The 20,295-nt window shown below is 41.9% G+C and overlaps 1 protein-coding gene across 4 annotated transcripts in view; it reads left to right on the forward strand.

Annotated features, from left to right (window-relative positions):
* Window positions 1-20,295, forward strand: part of SYTL5 (synaptotagmin like 5) — a 159,590-nt gene that overhangs the window by 87,207 nt on the left and 52,088 nt on the right. For 3 of the 4 annotated variants that reach the window (XM_069945560.1, XM_069945559.1, XM_069945562.1), the window contains 7 exons: window positions 4,417-4,635; window positions 6,530-6,645; window positions 9,031-9,130; window positions 11,157-11,249; window positions 12,837-12,950; window positions 16,461-16,610; window positions 17,475-17,625. In XM_069945560.1, coding sequence (XP_069801661.1) covers window positions 4,417-4,635; window positions 6,530-6,645; window positions 9,031-9,130; window positions 11,157-11,249; window positions 12,837-12,950; window positions 16,461-16,610; window positions 17,475-17,625 — 943 coding nt within the window. The remainder of the gene's footprint in view (window positions 1-4,416; window positions 4,636-6,529; window positions 6,646-9,030; window positions 9,131-11,156; window positions 11,250-12,836; window positions 12,951-16,460; window positions 16,611-17,474; window positions 17,626-20,295) is intronic. The other variant, XM_069945561.1, reaches the window with a different exon arrangement.

The raw sequence follows: 20,295 nt of genomic DNA on the forward strand, positions 1-20,295 counted from the left end.
GCATTTTTGGTCGCATCAAATCCAGAATAATTGTAATAAAAAGCGATCAAAAAGTCATATATGCGCAATCAAGGTACCGATAGAAAGATCACATCATGGGGCAAAAAATGACACCTCACACAGACCCATAGACCAAAGGATAAAAGCGCTATAAGCCTGGGAATGGAGCGATTTTAAGGAACATATATTTTCTTTAAAAGGTTTTAATTTTTTACAAGCCATCAAATCAAATAAAAGTTATACATGTTACATATCGTTGTAATCGTAACAACTTAAGGAACATATATAACGAGTCAGTTTTACCCCAGGGCGAACGGAGTAAAAACAAACCCCTCCCCCCCCCAAATAAAAAAAAAACATTTTTTTTTTCAATTTCACCACACATATAATTTTTTTCTGGTTTCCCGGCACATTTTAGGCAAAAATTACATCTGCCATAGCAAAGTACAATTAGTTGCGCAAAAAATAAGGGCTCATTTGGGTCTCTAGGTGGAAAAATGCAGGCGCTATGGCCTTATATACACGAGGAGGGAAAAACGAAAACGCAAAAATGAAAACTGGCTGTGTCCCCTAAGGGTTAATGAAAAAATACCAACTCTGGTGGGCCGAAAACATCATCGAATATAAGGTCCAATTGGCCAATTAGATTATGTGGTGAAATTATCCTACAATGTGTCTATACAACTTATAGGGGGGGATTTATGAAGACCGGCGTACTCGTATGCCGATCTTAAATTAGGCCTCGCCCCATTTTCCCTGTCCGTATTCACTAAGAGGCACACATCTCTTAGTGAATCTGGCTGGCCGGGCTCCCAAACTTGCACCCGGTGTACCAAACCTACACCTGTTTCCAGCAGGTGTAGGTTTTTTTGTCATGATTTAGCCTGCGAGCAGGTGTAAATCATGAAAAATGAGGCACGGGAAGAGGCCACGCCTCCTCCCCGCTTTGCCACACCACCCCAAGCTCCCCTGCCCGCCCATCGGGTGAACAGGGGATACGGCAGGCGTACACCAGGGAGAAGGGGTGAATCTTGGCCTTCTCCCTGGCGTACGCCCCAGCCGTAAGCTTTGTAAATGTCCCCCATAGTGTTCATACTAATATACATTGCTGGTGTGAAAATAAGAAGTTGTAGTTACACTAGTGTAAATTTCCCTGGGCACAATCATATAATTGCTACCCTTGTAGCTTTTCAACTAACCTTTCAGAATTTATATAAATCCACAATTACATAAATTGGAAATATAGGAAAATTTGTACTATACAGTACTAGGTTTATGTCCACTTATTTGACCACTGACTTTTTTCGGAGCACTGTCATTTAACAATGATGGATGCAAATAATGATTATTGCCATTGTTTACGGCTGTTATTAACAAAAGAAAGCCAAATTTAGCATTAAGTGACGGTCGTCCAAAAAAACTGTGTGACGGTGTGTGAACATAGCCTCAAACTGCGAAAATCCTTTGAAACTGATCAGCTCACTGACATTATAACTTCCCATAAACCTACGAGAGGGGAGGAGGACCAAGTAGCAGAGAAATAGTGCTGCAGCTTGTAGTGTGTTATATCTCACCTAGTGCTTGATTCAAAACTTACACTGCTCAGTACTGCTATATAACGTCCTCCATATTGCTGCAGCTTCTTAATCTATACTATAGGAGGGTATGAATAGGACAGAAGGATCCCCTACTCTCGATAGAAGTTAATGACCAGAAAATATGCTTCTCCTCTTGTACACACACACACCAGCTTATTTGTAAAAGTAACCTGAAAGTACAGGTATGTAGATAGAAGATGATTGGAGAGGAATGGCTAAACTAAAATTAATCTTTCAGATTCATTATGAATTTTGTGCAAAAGCAAGTTTTCCCATGGTCGGAAGCACACGCTAGATCACCACAAGGTCTATAAATCACTATCCTTTACAGTCAGAGTATAAAACAGATTGACATCCGATTATCTAAGTACTCTGCTATATCAATACAGGCCGACATATCAAAAGTCCAGTTCAAAACATTCCCAATATTATCCCTTATAGAAAGAAAGAAAGAAAGAAACATGAACTTCCCCTCCAGCCAACCTAATAAGAAGCAGCCGCCGCCAGTTTTCACAAAGTAGGTTAAGCAATTTTCTACTGGGAAATTAATTTAATCAGAATGTAAATTATTTGTTCACAAAACGTATCCGGCTACAAATGACAGGGCTTATTATTCTTCTGTACCAAAGGTCTTTAAAATTATCGGTGTCAGATCTCATCTATTCTGCTGCAATGGATCCGTGAGATAAGACGCTGCCGTAGTATAATAATATACTTAAATTCAGCATATTGTGAGCTTAATGTTTAATTTATGCTCAGTCTGGCGGCCCTGATGTTCTAGTTATCTGCACACTCCCTTCCTCTTAGAAAGACTTAAGATTTCAGTAATCGACATTTTAACAAACCTAAAGCGCTGACTGACATATTGTTTTTCACTGGTTCTTTATTGGTGGGCCCCCAGGATCATTTTCTCTGGTGGGCCCCCAGATACCCCAGTCCAACACTGAATAGGGGTCTCCATTCCTCTATACAAAAACAGTGGGAAAATACTGCATTGTATTTATATCCCTAAATTCTGCTCGGCTGTTTTAACTGTATACGCATGTATTTCTGCTGAAACACCCCTGTGCCGTCATATCCCCAAGGTGCTCTGGCAGATTGATATCTCGGTCCTCTGTAGGCTAATGGAGTGCATTGAATTCATTAGCCTTCTAGGAGTAACCATGGAAAGATGTGTAGACTGTGGTCATAAAGAGATGCTTGGTATTAAAGGGTACTCCGGCGAAAATCTTTTTCTTTCATATCAACTGATATCAGAAAATTATATAGATTTGTAATTTAATTCTATTAAAAAATCTCAAGTTTTCCCATACTTCCCATACTGTCCAGAACAGGAGAGGATTTCTATGAGGATTCCCATAGAAAACTTCTCCTGCTCTGGACAGTTCCTGTCTCGGCCAGAGGTGTCAGCAGAGAGCACTGTGTCATACCGAAAATAAAACAACATTTCCTGCAGGACATACAGCAGCTGAGAAGTATGGGAATACTTGAGATTTTTTTAATAGAATTAACTTACAAATCTATATAACTTTCTGACAGCAGTTGATTTGAAGGAAACAAGATTTTTGCTGGACAACCCCTTTAAAGGACCAAATGTGACTCTCTACCGTCCCCCATTACACCGACACAAACATGGACTCTTGCTAAAGGGCAGCTTGGGCTCATGAACTGATGCGACTTAAGTTGGGTTCACATTTTTTACAGTCCGTTTTTGAACATGGATGTATTTGTGTGCATCCATTTTGAAAATGAAAAAAAAAAGGCTCAAAAATAGATCAAAATGCAACCTTTTTTTTTAGCATACATGTTTTTGGGAACACTTAAAAAAATGGATGTGTTTTAATGTTTTTTTTTATCCTTTTTTATCATGGAAATCAGTGGAAAAATGGATAAAATGGATGCACAAATACAAATACACAAATAAATTAGTTTATGAAAAAACGGACTGCAAAGAATGCAGTGTTAACCCAGCCTTACATTAGACTATGACCAGGGGGGAAGATCATAGGGAACAACTACTTACCTCTCTCCGTGCCTGCAAAGAAGGTCCAGGATCCCCGCTGGAAGGCATTTTCCCCCAATTTTTGATGACGTTACGACTCGGGGGAAAATGCCCGACCCAGCTGATGAACAGCCTGCTCAGCCAATCAAATGGATCCTTTTTTTATAATAGATATCAATGGAAAAACGAATCAAAAGGGATGCCGACAAATACATTTGTTTTTTCATCTGTTTTTTGAAAAAACTGATAAAAAAAAAACAGACTTCAAAAACCCCAATGTGAATCCAGCCTTACACTAGACTATGACCATACTACCTTGATACTATATGGAAAATTAGGATGTGTCAGACCAAGATTTGTTGAGTGTTTGGTCTCCGGCTTCTGCAGTTTTCTCGCTTTAAGGTTTTTTCCTGTTGAGGCTGTATCTCTTGTGTATTAGTGTTGAAGCCCACGAGCATGAGCTGTTATTGTGACGATCCTGTTAGCCTAGACCAGTCTGGTGACCTCCTCTGACCTCTCTCATTGACAAGACAATGAATTTATGGTGACATTCGTGTTCTCTTTGTACTCTGTAGACAATTACATAGAACTGGTGGTTGTATTATTTAGGAATTCCTAGCACTCCCAATAGTATCGCCAACCAAAACAGTCGTTCCATGAGGTCACTCATTCAGGTTGTATTTCTTTCTTATTCTGACAAGTAAACAGGACTGCATACTATTGTTCAAGTCGCTTCCATATAAATCACAATTAAGATATTTTCCCAGTACTTTTGTATTGTATATATATATTTTCTTATTTATTGATTTTTTGTAGAAAATTAAAGAATGAACTTCTGGAAATCAAAAAGAAAGGTGCCAAAATTCATCGATTACGCCAAAATAGTGCCAAAATCTGTGTCCGCTGCCAGAAACCTTTGGGATGGATCCTCGACCGAGGAGATATTTGTCAAGCGTGCCAACTCCGGGTGTGCAAGGCGTGCCGCGTAGTGGTGAAAGATGCCGTCTGGAAATGTACAGTGTGTGCCAAAATTGCGTAAGTATGCAAATTTGTATGTTTTACTGATAAAGAAGTGGCCATTAAACAGAATTAGGGATTTTTGAGTCCTATCATGAAGCATTTGAAGATCAGTGGCTGAATAAGTTGGATGCAGCCCTAAGGCAGCCTGGAAAAAAAATTCTTTACATAAGGCTTTGATTGTATTTTTTTGGGTTAAGAGAGAAATGGGTAAAAAATAGACCCATATTATACAATTATCTTTAATACCCATTGGAACGTGTGTTTCAAAATATAGATACACCCTTAGGCCATAGGCTGTAGCCATGTTTTCCTAGACTACCTAGGGCTGCATCCAGCTTGTTCAGCCACAGATGCAGAACAATCGGACTTCATAGACATTTATTATGGAGTTTAATAGAAACCTCGTTAGCAGACTCCCTTATTACAATGGTGTATGATATACTATGAAATACTGTGGTGTGTACTGCAGATGAAGAATCACAGTCATAAAACCATCCAGGAATGGGGCTCTAAGTCATTGAGGTAGTCCCGGTAGCTTCTCTCTGCCCAAGGAGACAGCTATCCAAAAAAAAGGTTATTGGGGCAAGGAGAAGCTCTAATGCCAGGATGACTCTGAGCCCTGTTCTTGGCTGGTTCTAGATCTATGTATCCTCTGATAGGATTGTATTGTCTCATACTGGATATGGAATGCTGTCCATGGTTTGGGCAGAATTAAAGTGAGACAAGTTCCTATTTATGGGAATCAGCGGGTTAGACGATGACAGTCAGACTGACTTTTATTAATATGTAAGTTTTGAGTGCACTGGAAATTTACTTTTCCCCTTGCCAATCCACCCATATGCCGACTTCTGCAGAACGCCTACTAATGAATATTCAACCCTCTGCAGTGATGACACTCTTGGACGCCATTCACTGCACAGGAACAAATAAATATTCATTAGTAGGTGTTCTTCAGCAAAAACCCTTCAAACAGTTCAATGTATTCAACCAACCCCAGTGGACGGGGACCATACATGTTCTTTGTAACATCTAAATATCATAAGTGGAGTTTTCCCAATACAAACACTGCATATAATGACATACACTACAAACACTACATACACTACAAACACTACATACACTACAAACACTACATACACTACATACACTACAAACACTACATACACTACAAACACTACATACACTACAAACACTACATACACTACATACACTACATACCTAGTTATGAGCCTCACCTGATTGGTCTAATTAGCTGCGCCATGTAGGGGAGCAAAAACGCTGCAGCCAGAAGTTAGCTGTGAGTCAATGGAATTGGTGAGGATTTGGTGTTGGAATCAATGGAATTTCTTCTGTTCGACTTAAAAACACTTAAGGCAACTAAAGCAATTCACATCTAAAAGTCAAAATGCAAGAAAAAAGCCAAAAAAACCCACACCCCCAGACCCTCCCAAAAAGTTTGTTATTGCGTATAAATTTAGATATAATGTTATGTTATGGAGGCCATTGGCTGAATCAGATATTGATAATCTGCAAAAGCCACAAACAGCCTGGACAAGAGTGGAATAGGAAGCAATCTGCCTGGAGTATTCCTAATCATGAGGAGGGTGGGGAGGAAGGACGGAGAGGTGGTGCCAGCCTAATGCATATACTAATGTAAGCCCCGGCCGTTAGACACAGCACTGCAGGATTAAAAGTTGTTTTTAAAACAATAACTGCATCACCTGCCGAACGGACCCCAGGAGAGATCTTGGATTAAAAGCAGCTATCTGAAGGTACAAGTGGTTTGGGGGGGGGGGACAGATTGTGGGTACAGAGTCACTTTAAGTAACCACTTTGATAGCTACTATAAAATACAGTAATTAGGAGTTAAATGAAACCATATGTTGGTCTGTTATCTCTTGACTTGCAGGCAGATAAGAATAGCCACCGGAGACTGGTTTTTCGAAGAACGATCTAAACGATTCAAAAATGCCACAGTCCTTGGAAGTGAGGTCGTCAAAAGGTCTATAATGAGAAAAGTTCCAGGTATCTGAATGTGTGATTGGTCTCTAATTTTCAGCACTTTGTGTACCAGAATCATTACGATTGCTTCATGAAGATATTATTAGGCCATCTGTGTTTAAAGGGGTATTCCAGTCCTATATTAAAAATATAATGTAGGAAAAAGGCATGCTTAACTAGCCCTGGTCTTCCACTTCTTCCCTGCAACTCTGCTCTCTGTACAGGACCTGCCCTCTCAGCCAATCACTGGTGGCAGCAGTGTCCTGTCCTAGCCAATGATTGGCTGAGCCAGCAGGTCCTGCACAGAGTGCTCAGAAGAAGAGAGAAGATCATTGGGTTAGGCAGAGGAGAACTGAAGATGCTGGGGGCCTGCAGCTAGGTAAGCATGCCTTTTTTATTCTTTCCTCTACCCCAGCATCATATTATTTTTTCTAAAACACTGGAATATACCTTAAAGTTCTCTGAAAGTCCCTTTAAAGTGTCATTGTCCTTACAAAAAACTTTTGACATGTCAGACCTGTACTGATTAGGAGAACGAACGGTGAGAAGACCTGCTGCAGTGTGTCCACTCTCGGCTCTGAGTTACAAAAGAGTCAGATCTCTATGGAGCCTAATTCTTTTTTCTACCTCGTGGAGCTGGGAAAGGACGCGCTGCATCCTGTCCAGAGCAGAAAATGATTAGCTACTGCTCTGGAATACCCCACTTCCTACAGGACATACAGCAGCTGATAAGTACTGGAATACTTGAATTTTTTTTAATAGAAGTAAATTACAAATCTGTATAACTTTCTGAAACCAGTTGATTTGAAAGAAAAAAGATTTTCACCAGAGTAACCCCTTTAATTCATATTCTCGTAGTTTTATATGCAAAGATGTCCAAGGTTAACCCCCTCCCGCCGCTGTGTTAATTAACGTCACTGCAGCCTATGCCCGATGCTGCAGCGACGTTAATTAACGCTCTAGGATGACACAGGCGAAGAAGCTGCGTTCCGGTGCTGAAAGTTAACCCTATAGATACTGCAGTCAGCAAGACTGCTGCATCTATAGGGCTCCAGAGAGAGAATTCTCCCTCTAGAGAGGGAGAATTCTCTCCGATGTCCATCGGGGCTCTGCAAACTGATCAAAGAGCCCCTGATGGTAGCCATTGAAACCAGAAGCCTCAGGCTTCCGGTTTCCTGGCTACAGAAGCCGGCAGGAATCGGGAGGGAAGGCTGGGCATGTGGGGAGCGCGCCCTAGAGCTCTGCCCCCTCCCCTCTCTCCCTTGCCGCTGATATAAGATTGTAACAGCGGCAGAGGACAGAGGAAAGGGGGCAGAGATACGGACATCAGCTTATGGGATCATTATGATCCCATAAGCTGATGTCCAATCACGACCTGGGCATTGTGGCATCAATGACCGCAGGTCGCGAAAGGGTTAACAAGTCACCCATCAAGAAAGAATGGAACCAGCTGAATTGGGCAGCACATAAAAATCTGCCATTTTCATCTATAATACTAACTATAAGGCTGAAAATTGAATCTGGAATTCTTCATTAGGGTCTCGAGATAACCCTGAACAGTGCAGAAGAGGACAAACTCCATATTCATATTAGCAAATTATTCAGATATAATGTAGGAATGATATGAACAGCTCTGGTTCAGTGTCATTATAATGTGCAAAAGATTGAATTTATACTATTACACTGAACCAGTGTTTTTGTGCTATTAATACTCCCTGTGTTGTCAGCGAAACTGGACGGATCAGCACAAGCTGTCAAATAACCTACAAGTGTTGCCTTAGATTAAAGGGGAACTCTGACGAAAAATTATTTCTTTCAAATCAACTGGCTTCAGAAAGTTATATAGACTTGTGATTTACTTCTATTTAAAAATTTTAAGTCTTCCAGTACTCATCAGCTGCTGTATGTCCTGCAGGAAGTGTTTTATTCTTTTTAGTCTAACACAGTGCTCTCTGCTGCCACCTCTGTCCGAGACAGGAACTGTCCAGAGCAGGAGAGGTTTTCTATAAGGGGTTTGCTGCTGCTCTGGACAGTTCCTGACAGGGAAAGAGGTGGCATCAGAGAGCACTGTGTCACATTGAAAATAATCCACCACTTCCTGCAGGACATACAGCAGCTGATAGGTACTGGAAGATTAGGGATTTTTAAATAGAAGTAATTTACAAATAAATTAACTTGCTGACACCAGATAATTTGAATGAAAAAGAAATTTGCGGAGTACTCATTTAAAAAGATCTGATTAGTTTGTGACATATAGTTACAGAGTTATGTGCAGCTCCTATGGCTTTGTCATAAGATATGTACATTAGTTGTCACAGCATTGACCTTTCAGCTTGATACTGTTTAGAGCATTACCTGCAAATGGCGCCTATAGTTATAAGCAAATTGTTTTTTTTAATGGCCGCACAGTGTCTGCCAAAATTGGGGAAGAAACTGAAAAACCCAGCATTGATATCAAAGAAAACACCCCAGTGCCTGCTCCTTCAGAGAGTGATAGCTCGGGAAAGCGGTAAGAGGCCTACGGGATTTTCTGATGTACTCAAAAAAAGAAAAATAGCAGGAGGGCGCAACTTGTGTGAATGAACAGCTGAATAAAATAGAATAAACAACTGAATAAAATCTGGGCACCACAACCTCTATATGCCTTGTAAATTAGACATTAGTCATCTGCTTATCTTTCTCGGAGAACTGACTTTTTTACCTTGGTAGTGTATACAAAGCATGGCAATGGCATGACCACTTTGCTCCAACAACATAGGATATACTGGCTAAGACCTTCTAGAATGGTAGTCAGTCACAGTGTAAGCAAAAAAGCCATAGGGTAAAATGGCTGCACTACTTTACACCTCTCTTTCTATTCTATGTCTATGAGACCAGAGAGCCCCATAGACGTATATTATGAGTCCATCCTGGTCATGTGACATGGTGCCAAGAGAGACTGGGTTAAGTTCATACATCACTTGGCTCATTATTGTGATCGCCGGAGATCTGAACACTCAGATCCTGACTGATACAATTTTTTGATATGTCTCTATGCAGGGGCGGACACAGACTGCAAAGGGCCCCTGTACAAAAAATGTGTTTGGGCCCTTTTGGGAGGGAGGGGAGGGCGCGCTACAGCACAGCACAGATGCCATGGCCCACTAAAGCATTGTACTGCAGGGATGAGAGTATATACTGTAGCTCAGAGTGTGGATGTGACCCCAGAGCAGCACTAATAGGGTATAGAACAAATGGGCCCTTAATCACTGTAGGGGCACAGGTGGGATACATGTACTGTATGTGGCTGCACAGGTGGGATACATGTACTGTATGTGGCTGCACAGGTGGGATATATGTACTGTATGTGGCTGCTGCTTAGGGGGGAGATGAAAGAGAAAAACAACCATGCGGCAGGTGGGGTTGGGGTCTCTGTGCTTTCTCTTACACAGTCCACCCTCTGTCTTACACTCCCAGCAGCTTGACAGACAAACTGACAATAATCACTCACTGTCAGAGCTGCTGCTGTTGCTCCTCTTCACAGTCCCGTCCCTGGCAGCCATAACCCTGCAGGATCCCTCCAGTCCCTGTCATCACATGCTGTCTCCTCTCCTCCTCACACAAGGTATGCCGGACAGTGAAGTACAGCAGCAGCGTGCAGGAGGAGAGAGGAGAACCAGACCCGGCCAGGCACAGCTTCCAGTCATTAAGTGGGCCCCTCAGGAGCCCACTTCCCGGGTGCTGATGCCGCCTGGGGGGCCCACTACAGACATGTGCCATGCTGAGCTGACACTTGTCTGAGCCTGGTGGGCCCCTCTATTGGCCTGGGCCCCTGTGCAGCTGAACAGGCTGCACAAGTGATATGTCCGCCTCTGTCTCTATGACATATTAAAAAATTTTTAATTACATACCCTAAAATAAATGAAAGCTGAGCTCTGATTGGTTACAATGAGCAAATCAGATGTGTTTTTTTTTCCTCAGACAAATTTTCAAAAATTATAGGTGATAATGTTTTAATCTAAATTGTTCAATGTGCAGCTGCACACAAGACCAGCCCCGGGTGGATAAAGTGCCCCTAAAATTAAACACTCTTTATTTCCAGCCCTAAGGCTGCATGTTGGATGGTTTCTCAGCATTGTTTCTAGCTTATAGCAATACTAGAAGGTCTGTGCCAATATAGTCTATGTTGTCGCAATAAAGTGGCCATCTAATTCCCCTACTCTACATTATTTCCTGTTCATTCATTTATATTAGTTGTCCTCTTTGGACAGCCCATTATTATGTGCCCATTACAATATATTAGTTAAGGGGAATCTGTCACAAGGTTTATGCTGCCTGAAATGATGGCAGCATAATATAGTAACAGAAATTCTGATCAGATCGGTGTATTACTGACATTATTCTGTTCAGCTGTTCTCCTAATATGCAGGAGAATAGGATTCTTGCAATTTCTCAGCCTTTTATGTGTGTTTGTAAGATGTATTTAGAAGGTTTGTCCGTACTGTTATACAGGCTGCTACAGTCCTTTCTTTTCTCACTGACTTATTTTTCTTCAGCAGTCCAGGGAAAGGTGAGGATGGTAGAAGCATTCGTTCCAACTATGACACGCAGAGCCTGCGAAGTACCAGATCCCTGCCACGTCCCAATGGGTGAGCGATGAAACGAGAGTAGAATTTCAGTAAATCAAATATTTATGGATTTTTATTGTAGCTTTGAAATGATCAGTCTCGCACTGTCTTACATATATTATTAATAATTATATTATACTGATATTAACAGAAAAAAACGGAATAAAACTTTTTGTTGGGATGTGTAACTGTAAAGGTCCCCAATACACGTTCAGTAACTGAGGTCCATCGTTCAGCTGTCAGTTATCAGGAATGTTCAGTATTAGAGATGAGCGAACCGGGTTCGGGTTTGAGTCTATCCGAACCCGAACGTTCGGTATTTGATTAGCGGGGGCTGCTGAACTTGGATAAAGCTCTAAGGTTGTCTGGAAAATATGGATACAGCCAATGACTATATCCATGTTTTCCACATAGCCTTAGGGCTTTATCCAACTTCAGCAGCCACCGCTAATCAACTGCTGAACGTTCGGGTTCTGATGGACTCGAGCATGCTCCAGGTTCGCTCATCTCTATTCAGTATGGGCGAGTATTCCAGTGCAGACTATGGGGATGGGGTAAGCCGCAGTCAATGAGCTCTTACCTCTGTGGACAGTGGGGAGAGCCTCGTAATCTCATATCTCACGACTGACCCCACCACAGGTAGAGGGTATAGCTGACAAAAGTATAAGGTTAATGGGGACCTAAAGGTCTCATTTTTGAAGAATAAGAGTCAGATTTGGCTTGCTCATTAAGGAGGAGGTGGATATAGGAGGTCTGGAGGCCAGAGTGGCTTACCAATTACAATAGAAGTGTTGGGTTGGTCTGGAAAAATAGTGGCAGGACCCCCAGACTTACCACATACTGTGTCACATTGGACTGTGCTGTGGGGTTTGAAGTCCGCTCTGCGCCGCTCCTTCACAGGTGCTGGGAAAAGATGGATCCAGTTCCGGGAAACTTCTCCCACTTTCTCAGGATTGGATCCATCTTTTCCCAGGAGCGGCACATAGTGGAGTAGACTTCAATGCCCACAACGGGATGAGCTGAATACAGATAGGAACTAAGTGGTTTGCCTCTACTGTAAGTTCGCTCATCTCTACTAATATTCATACATACAATCAGGCATATTTCTTTGACGTTAGCTATAGATATCACTACGGCTCTGTTCCTCCAGTGACTGTAATCTCTATAGCTATTCCGCTGGATTCCTCTCTTGGTGCTTAGCAATTGGCAGCAATATTTTTAGGAATGCCACCTGATGTGTAGGCTGAGGGAACTGGGGGGGTAGAATAGGGCTAGAAAAGAGCTTAGTTTTAGAGATAGAAAAGCCACAGTAGGGAGTGAGGACTGATGATTTAATTATAGAGCAGGATGGCAGGGATGCTAATAACAGGGGGCCGGATAGGGCCTGTCATTTTTGATAGGCCAATTAGGAGTTATAGCATTATAATCGCTATGGGGGCAGGAGTTTACCTGGTCATGCCTGACTGCTATCCAGACTGTTACAGAAATACATCCAGAATGCATAATTAATGTGTGAGAAATCTATTTCATATGCCTTGTAAACCTAATGGGTCTTCCCACTTGTTAGGAAGCCGGGCATTGATTCCCTTCTTTTTTTTTTATACACAGTCCTGACAGACGGCTCGGGAAGCAGACAAGAAGTGGAGAAGATGCAATCAGCATTTATTCAAACCAGGACGCACAGAGCGTTCGAAGCATCTCATCGATCCCTCGCTCGGAAAGGTGAAGAATTTAGTCATCCTCTGTGTTAGTCAATACTTCTTGATTGTACGTCCCAGCTCTCTGATGTTCCAAAGAATAAGAAAAAGAAACACAATGAGCGACTGCTTAATACTCTGCTTGGTATGGATTAGGTGTCGCTGGAATAAGGTTTCACTGTTTGAACCCAGTGTTAGGCTATGTTCACACTAAGTAGGGGAAAAAAAAGGAAAAGTGTCCGCTTTTTGGTTTAAAAAATAAAAACGTCTGTTATTGCATCATTTAAATTGACTTCAATGAATTGCATTGAAGTCTATGGAATAATGGACGTCCAATGCACACAGTGTATTAAATGATGGACGTGTTTTGAGGCAGATGACAAATAACATTCATGACAATTATTTTTGTACGTTGCAAACACCGGATGTTATTTTTTAGTTGTTCACGCACAGCTCTTCTTTTATCGCTGTCTTTTCACTGTCTTTACTATTAAAGAGGTAGTCCTGCGAAAATATTTTTCTTTCAAACTGGTGTCAGAAAGTTATATAGATTTGTAATTTACTTCTATTTTAAAAAATCTCATGTCTTCCCATACTTAGCAGCTGCTGTGTGTCCTGCATGAACTGTTGTTTTATTTTCAGTCTGACACAGTGCTCTCTGCTGACATCTCTGGCCAAGACAGGAACTGTCCAGAGCAGGAGAGGTTTTCTATGGGGATTTATAGAAAACCGAGACAAAGTTCCTGTCTCGGCCAGAGATGTCAGCAGAGAGCACTGTGTCAGACTGAAAATAAGACAACACTTCCTGCAGGACATACAGCAGCTAATAAGTACAGGAAGACTTGAGATTTTTAAATAGAAGTAAATTACCAAGCTATATAACTTTCTGACACCAGTTGATTCGAAAGCAAAATATTTTTGCTGGACAACCCCTTTAATACAAAAGACCGTGAAAGGACTGGAGTACCCCTTTACACTCAATGGAGTTTTTAATTAAAGACACAGCCTATGTTCACACAACGTCAAAAAAAGAGAAAAGGCGTCCGCTTTTTTTATTTCAAAAGACGTCCGTTATTGCCGCAATTTAATTGACTTCAATGCAATTCATTAAAATCAATGGGATGATGGACGTCCAATGCACACAGTGTATTACATAACGGACGTTGTCTGTGCGGACGTCAAAATAATGGTCATGTCAATTATTTTCGCACATCTATTGCAAACAGTGGACGTTATCTTTCTAGTTGTTCACACACAGTTTCTCTTTTTTCACCGTCCTTTCACCGTTTTTACAATTAAATTCAATGGACTTTTCAATTAAAGACACATCCAAAGGGCGATCAGTCCACCTGAGCTAGAATAATAATCAACAGTTGTTATTGCACTGATGGGCGGCCAAACCTGCAACATAACGGACGTTAATTATAAACGGACAAGAAAAAACTTAATGGGAACATAGTCACACTGTGTATAATGTGCCAGATGTGAACTGTGTCTAGAGCTTCACGCTTACCTACCATGAGGTTTTCCATTTATCTAATGAAGGTCTCTGCCGTTACACAGCCATCACTTATTATCATCTGTTGGATTTTCAAGACATCGCTGTGGCCTCATCCTACTGTTAGTTTTCTTGCACAGATTAGAATACAAATACTGGGTCCTGATTGAGAACAACATGTCCAGGTTCCATTGATGAGACCCTTTGGGACTCATTTATCAGAACTGATTGGCTGCAATGCTTTCCTGGTAACCACAGTGAAGCGTTCAGTTCTTCAGAGCTGACCTCTAATTGGTTGCCAAGGACCACAAAGCCTTTTTTTCCCCTGTTACTTTTGATAAATGAAGCTCATAGAAATTCTTCCAGAAAATGGTTATCAATGAGATTGCCAACCAGTGTCAATACAGAGATAGTTGGTAAAAGTACTAATCTCTTAGTAGCCAGGATCATAATGTAACTGAAAATCTAAAATTATTTTATAAGGGTTGCAGCTCTTATTTTAATTTTACAGAGCACCTCTGAGAGATGAACAAACTGAGCTTCCCGAACCGAGATTTGTTCCGTACTTCGCAAAAAGTTTGGTACCGAAAGTTTAAAACAAGTTTGGAAAGATGGTGGTTGCACATCTAAGAAAAAAATTTTTTCTCTCCTGTCCACGCTCTACCGGTGTCTTCAGGTGCCGCCAGCCAATCACTGACTAGGACAGTGGCGCAGGCAACTATTGGCTGAGCGGGCTGTCATTCTCCTTTTCGGCCAATCTCTGACTGAGATGGGACAGTGGTGTAGGCACTGATTAGGTAAACAGGATTTTGGCAGCTACGGGGGACACCCAAAACTGGAGAAGATGGATACTAGGGGAACGTGGACAGGTAAGTATTAGAGATGAGCGAATCTCAAGCACGCTCAAGTCGATCCGAACCCGAACTTTCAGCATTTGATTAGCGGTGGCTGCTGAAGTTGGATAAAGCCCTAAGGCTATTTGGAAAACATGGATATAGTCATTGGCTGTATCCAAGTTTTCCAGACAACCTTAGAGCTTTATCCAAGTTCAGCAGCCACCGCTAATCAAATACCGAACGTTCGGGTTCGGATGGACTCGAACCCGAACCTAGTTCGCTCATCTCTAGTAAGTATAGATGAGCAAACTTAAAAAAAATGCACTAAAACAGCTAAATGCCTGCAAGTGATAGTAGGGTCTGTTGGCTTTGTGTGTCTGTTTATTAGCAGCCGCAAGTGTTCAGGAGGCATGTCTGAGCCACTCAAGTGCCGCAGAATCTCTGGCCTCCTTGCTCATCTACCCCTGCCTTTCAGGCTTGATTAACATAGGGGCTCAGCTCTCAGTGTCATGCTTAGTCTTCAAAACCCACGCCTCTGCCCTGCATTCTTAAAGCAAATCTATACCCACAATCTGACCCCCCAAAACCACTTGTACCTTCAGATAGCTGCTTTTAATCAAAGATCTGTCCTGGGTTCGGTTTGGCAGGTGATGCAGTTATTGTCCTAAAAAACAACTTTTGAACTTGCAGCCCTTTGCCAAATTTGCGTGGCCTAGAGTGTCTGTGCCCTAGGCTTACAAAACCCCTCCGTCCATTCTCCCTGCCCTCCTCATCATTAGCATTGCCCCTGGCAGGATTTCCATGTGGCATGTGGCATGTGAGTGAATCAGCCATGCTTTCTGGCCACTTGTAGCCATAATTAAAAATTGTAGCTATATTAAAATTACATTTGCCATCATCTATCCAAAACTGAGTGTAGCTCTATCATGATAAAATCAACTAACAGACTTCCCATAATGAATCCAGCAGCACTATAATTTTAATGTTCTGCTCTATGACAGGGGAGATGCTTGATACAGATGTGAATGAGGCCTTAGATATTTAACTTTTGTTTGCAGATGGAATTATTCTTGCATTCATTAACAATGCAATGTCTGGGGGGTTATCAGATTGTCCAGATTGTCCAGATGTGCCTGGTAACATCTGTGATGAGTACATTCTCATTCTTCTTTCATGGCACATACACACTACTGTCTTACAGGAGATCCAGACAAGATATCCACAGTCTCCCTGAAGCTTCCCAAGCCGAGTTTCTACACAATAGTCAGGATGGTGTTGATGAAATCAGTCAAGCAAGCTTTAAAGTTGACTCCCGCTCTGAATCAAAGCGCAGCTCTCCTATTTCTGTTCGGTAACAGTTCGATTGATTGAATTTTCATAGGACTATGTGTTCCTAGTGTTAAAGGGAATGTGTCATAAGACAATGATCTATTGTTTAAACCAAGTATTAAAACTGAACATACTTATTTGTCACGTATCATTATGTTAATATATGATCCTAAAATCTTGCAATTGTCAATTGACCCCTGAGCCTTATAATAACCTAACACTTTCTTGTTTTGTAGAGATCACTTCTCAGTAGTTGACCTTATGTGTTGGTCACAGCTCCCCTCCGCCCCCTCCCCGCACTTTGACATCTAAACAAATCATAATCATAATATTCTCCCATCAAAGTCACTGATCGTCTTACGGCTATTGTTTTCTTTGTTCCATATGGCTACTGTACATTAAATCTCTGAATGCTGTTAATAGCAGCTCTGTCAAGATGGCCACCCACATAATCATGTATTTAGACCCTAGAAAAAATTAATATGCTGGCAAGGGAAATAGAAAAAAAAAATTACCTAGCCCTGATTCTCCGCTGGACCTCTGTAGCTCCCATTTACCACTGTCAAGTCCTCTAGTATGTCCTGTCTTGTACTGGAGCTGCAGGGGACAACAGCAGACATGGGCTAGGTAAGTATGTTTTTCCCCGCCTTGAAGAGCATAATAATTTTCACTTTTAAGTTCATTTAATAATAAAACCTACAATCAGAAAATAAAAAACAAACTAGTAAAACGAAATTTTTATCTTGTTTAATCAGTAAAGAAAAAATGCGAAATGATATATTAATTCTTATACAAAGTCTACATAAAAACGGTTTGCTTTTATGTTGATTTTAGTACAAAGTTTGTCTGCTGTTATATTTTATAGTTTTTTATTTTATAATTCCAGGGAAAGTGTCCATTCCACAGACCCTACTGGCAGTATCAATTCACAAACGGGCGTTCAGGGTAACAGTTCCAGGACCAGCACAAGTGCTGTAGTGCATCGTAGTTCTCCTACGCCAAGTAAGCGAAGTGTAACCTCCAATTACAACCACACGGTGAGTCTTGGGTTTTGTTTGATAGTGTTTTTTTCCTCTTCTGACATCCCCTTCTAATATGTCACATTTAGCCAATAGAAGTGGTGCCTATTTCTTCATTTTACATGTCTGGCGCATCCTTTTAGTTGCTCCATGCCTCCACAATCCACTTTTAATAGGAAGACCATGACCAACCATGGCGAGGCGCATGACCTAGTATGCACCAAAAAGGGAGAACAGACAGCCGTGGTTCATTTGATTAAAGAACTACTGACATGTATGTGTTTAAGATGCACAAATGGAACGACACAGGAACACTGAGAAACAGCCCATACCTGGCATATGAAACTTACCCGCATAGATTATAACTAGAGATGAAGCAAAACTCATCTGATCCCTCAGGCCACATGGAAAATGTCTGGAAAACATGGATGCAGCCATATGAATCTGCTTCGCTCATCTCTAATTATAACCAGTAGACATTAACTCTTGTAAACAATATATCCACTCCAGGATTGACCAAGGGTTAAAGGAAACCTGTAACCCCCCGTGCCTGGGTGACATGCTCCCGCCCCCGAAGCGGGACCCGGCGGGATCAGGTGAGTATAGGGGGCTCTAACGGGGGGTCCGGAGCCTGTCACCCTGGCACGGGGGGTGACAGGTCCTCTTTAAACAATATTCCAGAATATTCTGGATGCTACCATTAGTCATCTGTATGTGAAAAGGTTGTTCATGTGTTTCCTACTGTGAACTGAAACCAAACGTCCATATTTAATACCCTGTCATTTCTAGGTCCAGCATGCTGTGATGGTTCATTTCTTCATCTATCTATATCACTGTTGTAGCTTAGTTTCTCTGTTCCATTGCCCCAAATCTCCTCTATGAATGCACAGCTACATTGCCCCAAATCTTCTTGATAGAAGCAGATAAATAATATTAATATCAGATGTTTGTATATGTCACTAGAAGGAGTTTACTGCTCTAACATTAAAGGTAAAGCCATTGTTCAGCCCCATGGAAAACATTTCAGAAAGTTGTAAAATAATACAAGAATTCAGATTTACCTTCCTGATATTTGGCTGTTTCCTGGTACTATCCCGGTATTCTTCATTGTTCCTCCTGATACCAATGTGTGACTTCTGTAGTCAAATGTGTCAAGAGGAAAGTAGAAAAAGGCTGTGAGTATGAGTATGAGTATGACTTTACAGCATTCTGAAATGTTTGTCTTGATATTTTACTATATGATAAACTATCTGCTATACCTTAAAGGAGACAGGTCCTCTTTAACTAGCCCCATAGATGGGAACCTTAGTTCAAAAAGTGGTGTGAATGCTAGGCTAGGTGATGGTGACCCTGTTTTTTACACCCTCTTCACATTCACTCAGTATTCACCCCCTAAAGGCTCTATTCCAGTGAACGATTATCGACCATTAGGGCCGATAATTGCCCTGTGGAATATGAGGCAACGATCAACCAATATTGTTCATGTTGGCTGATCGTTGAAGTCGTTTGTCTTTCAACATGTTGAAAAGGAGCTGCCGCCGCTGGAGCGGGGGTGGTGGCAGCAGACTGCTGCTATATCCTATGGGCTGCCCGGACAATCAGCGATAACCTAGGCAGCCCCCCCGCACCTCCCCGCGGCCCTCCCCGGATTCACACACAGTGGGGAACGAGGAGCAAATGAGTGCTCACAGCGCTCGTTTGCATCTCACTGTCGGCCCGTGGAATAGGGGCTTAAAGTGACACTGTCACGCCCTTTGTGCATTTTGACATCTCTACACAGGTGTAAAGGGTAAATTTAGCGTTTTTCATACCTTATTTCATATCATACGTCATGGTGCTTATTCAAGTAAAAAGTGTCCTTTTATCAACTGCAGATTGTATTAAGTGGGCATGGCTTTGCGTCATTAGCACCACTTAGCCCCGCCCACAACGGCACCGTTGGTCCCGCCCCTTGATGCCCATTGGTTGGCCAACGTAAAGGGGGTGGGGTCAAGACCTTTCGACCGGCCTGTTCTAGACCTTTCGTCCGATGAGGGTGCGGGGCCAACTGTGGCGTTGTGGGCGGGGCTAGGTGGCGCTAATGCCACAAGGCCCCGCCCACTTAACACAATCTGCTGTTGATAAAAGATCACTTTTTACTTGAACAAGCACCATGATGTATGATATAAAATAAGGTATGAAAACCAATAAAAAATTTACCCTTTACACCTGTGTAGAGATGTCAGAATGCAAAAAGGAGGTGACAGTGTCACTTTAAGCATTATAAAGTTCTCATCCACTGATACACAGGTCCTCTTTAATATATACATAGTACGCTCCTAAGACCTAATTGTGTTGTTGTAGGCATATACAATTTGAACTCCATGTCTAAGGGTATGTTCACACTGAGTAAAATTGGCAGAATTCCATGCGGAGTCCCCGACACAGAATCCACTCGAAATCCCGCCTGCCTCAGTGGGTCAATGGAATGCCTCGCTTGCCTCCGCTCTCCACAGCTCTCTGCTCAAAAAATTGACATGTGATGAGGCACCTCATTGACACACTGAGGCAGTCGGGACTCCAAGCTGGGTCTGTGGCAGAGGCTCCGTGCAGAATTCTGTTTGACTTTTACTCAGTGTGAACAGATCCTTAAAGGGAGGATGGTAGTTCTGCATTAGAAAAAAAAAAAAAGTATGAATTAAACTTACA

This window comes from Dendropsophus ebraccatus, chromosome 11, assembly GCF_027789765.1.
Source record: "Dendropsophus ebraccatus isolate aDenEbr1 chromosome 11, aDenEbr1.pat, whole genome shotgun sequence".
Lineage (NCBI taxonomy): Eukaryota > Metazoa > Chordata > Amphibia > Anura > Hylidae > Dendropsophus > Dendropsophus ebraccatus.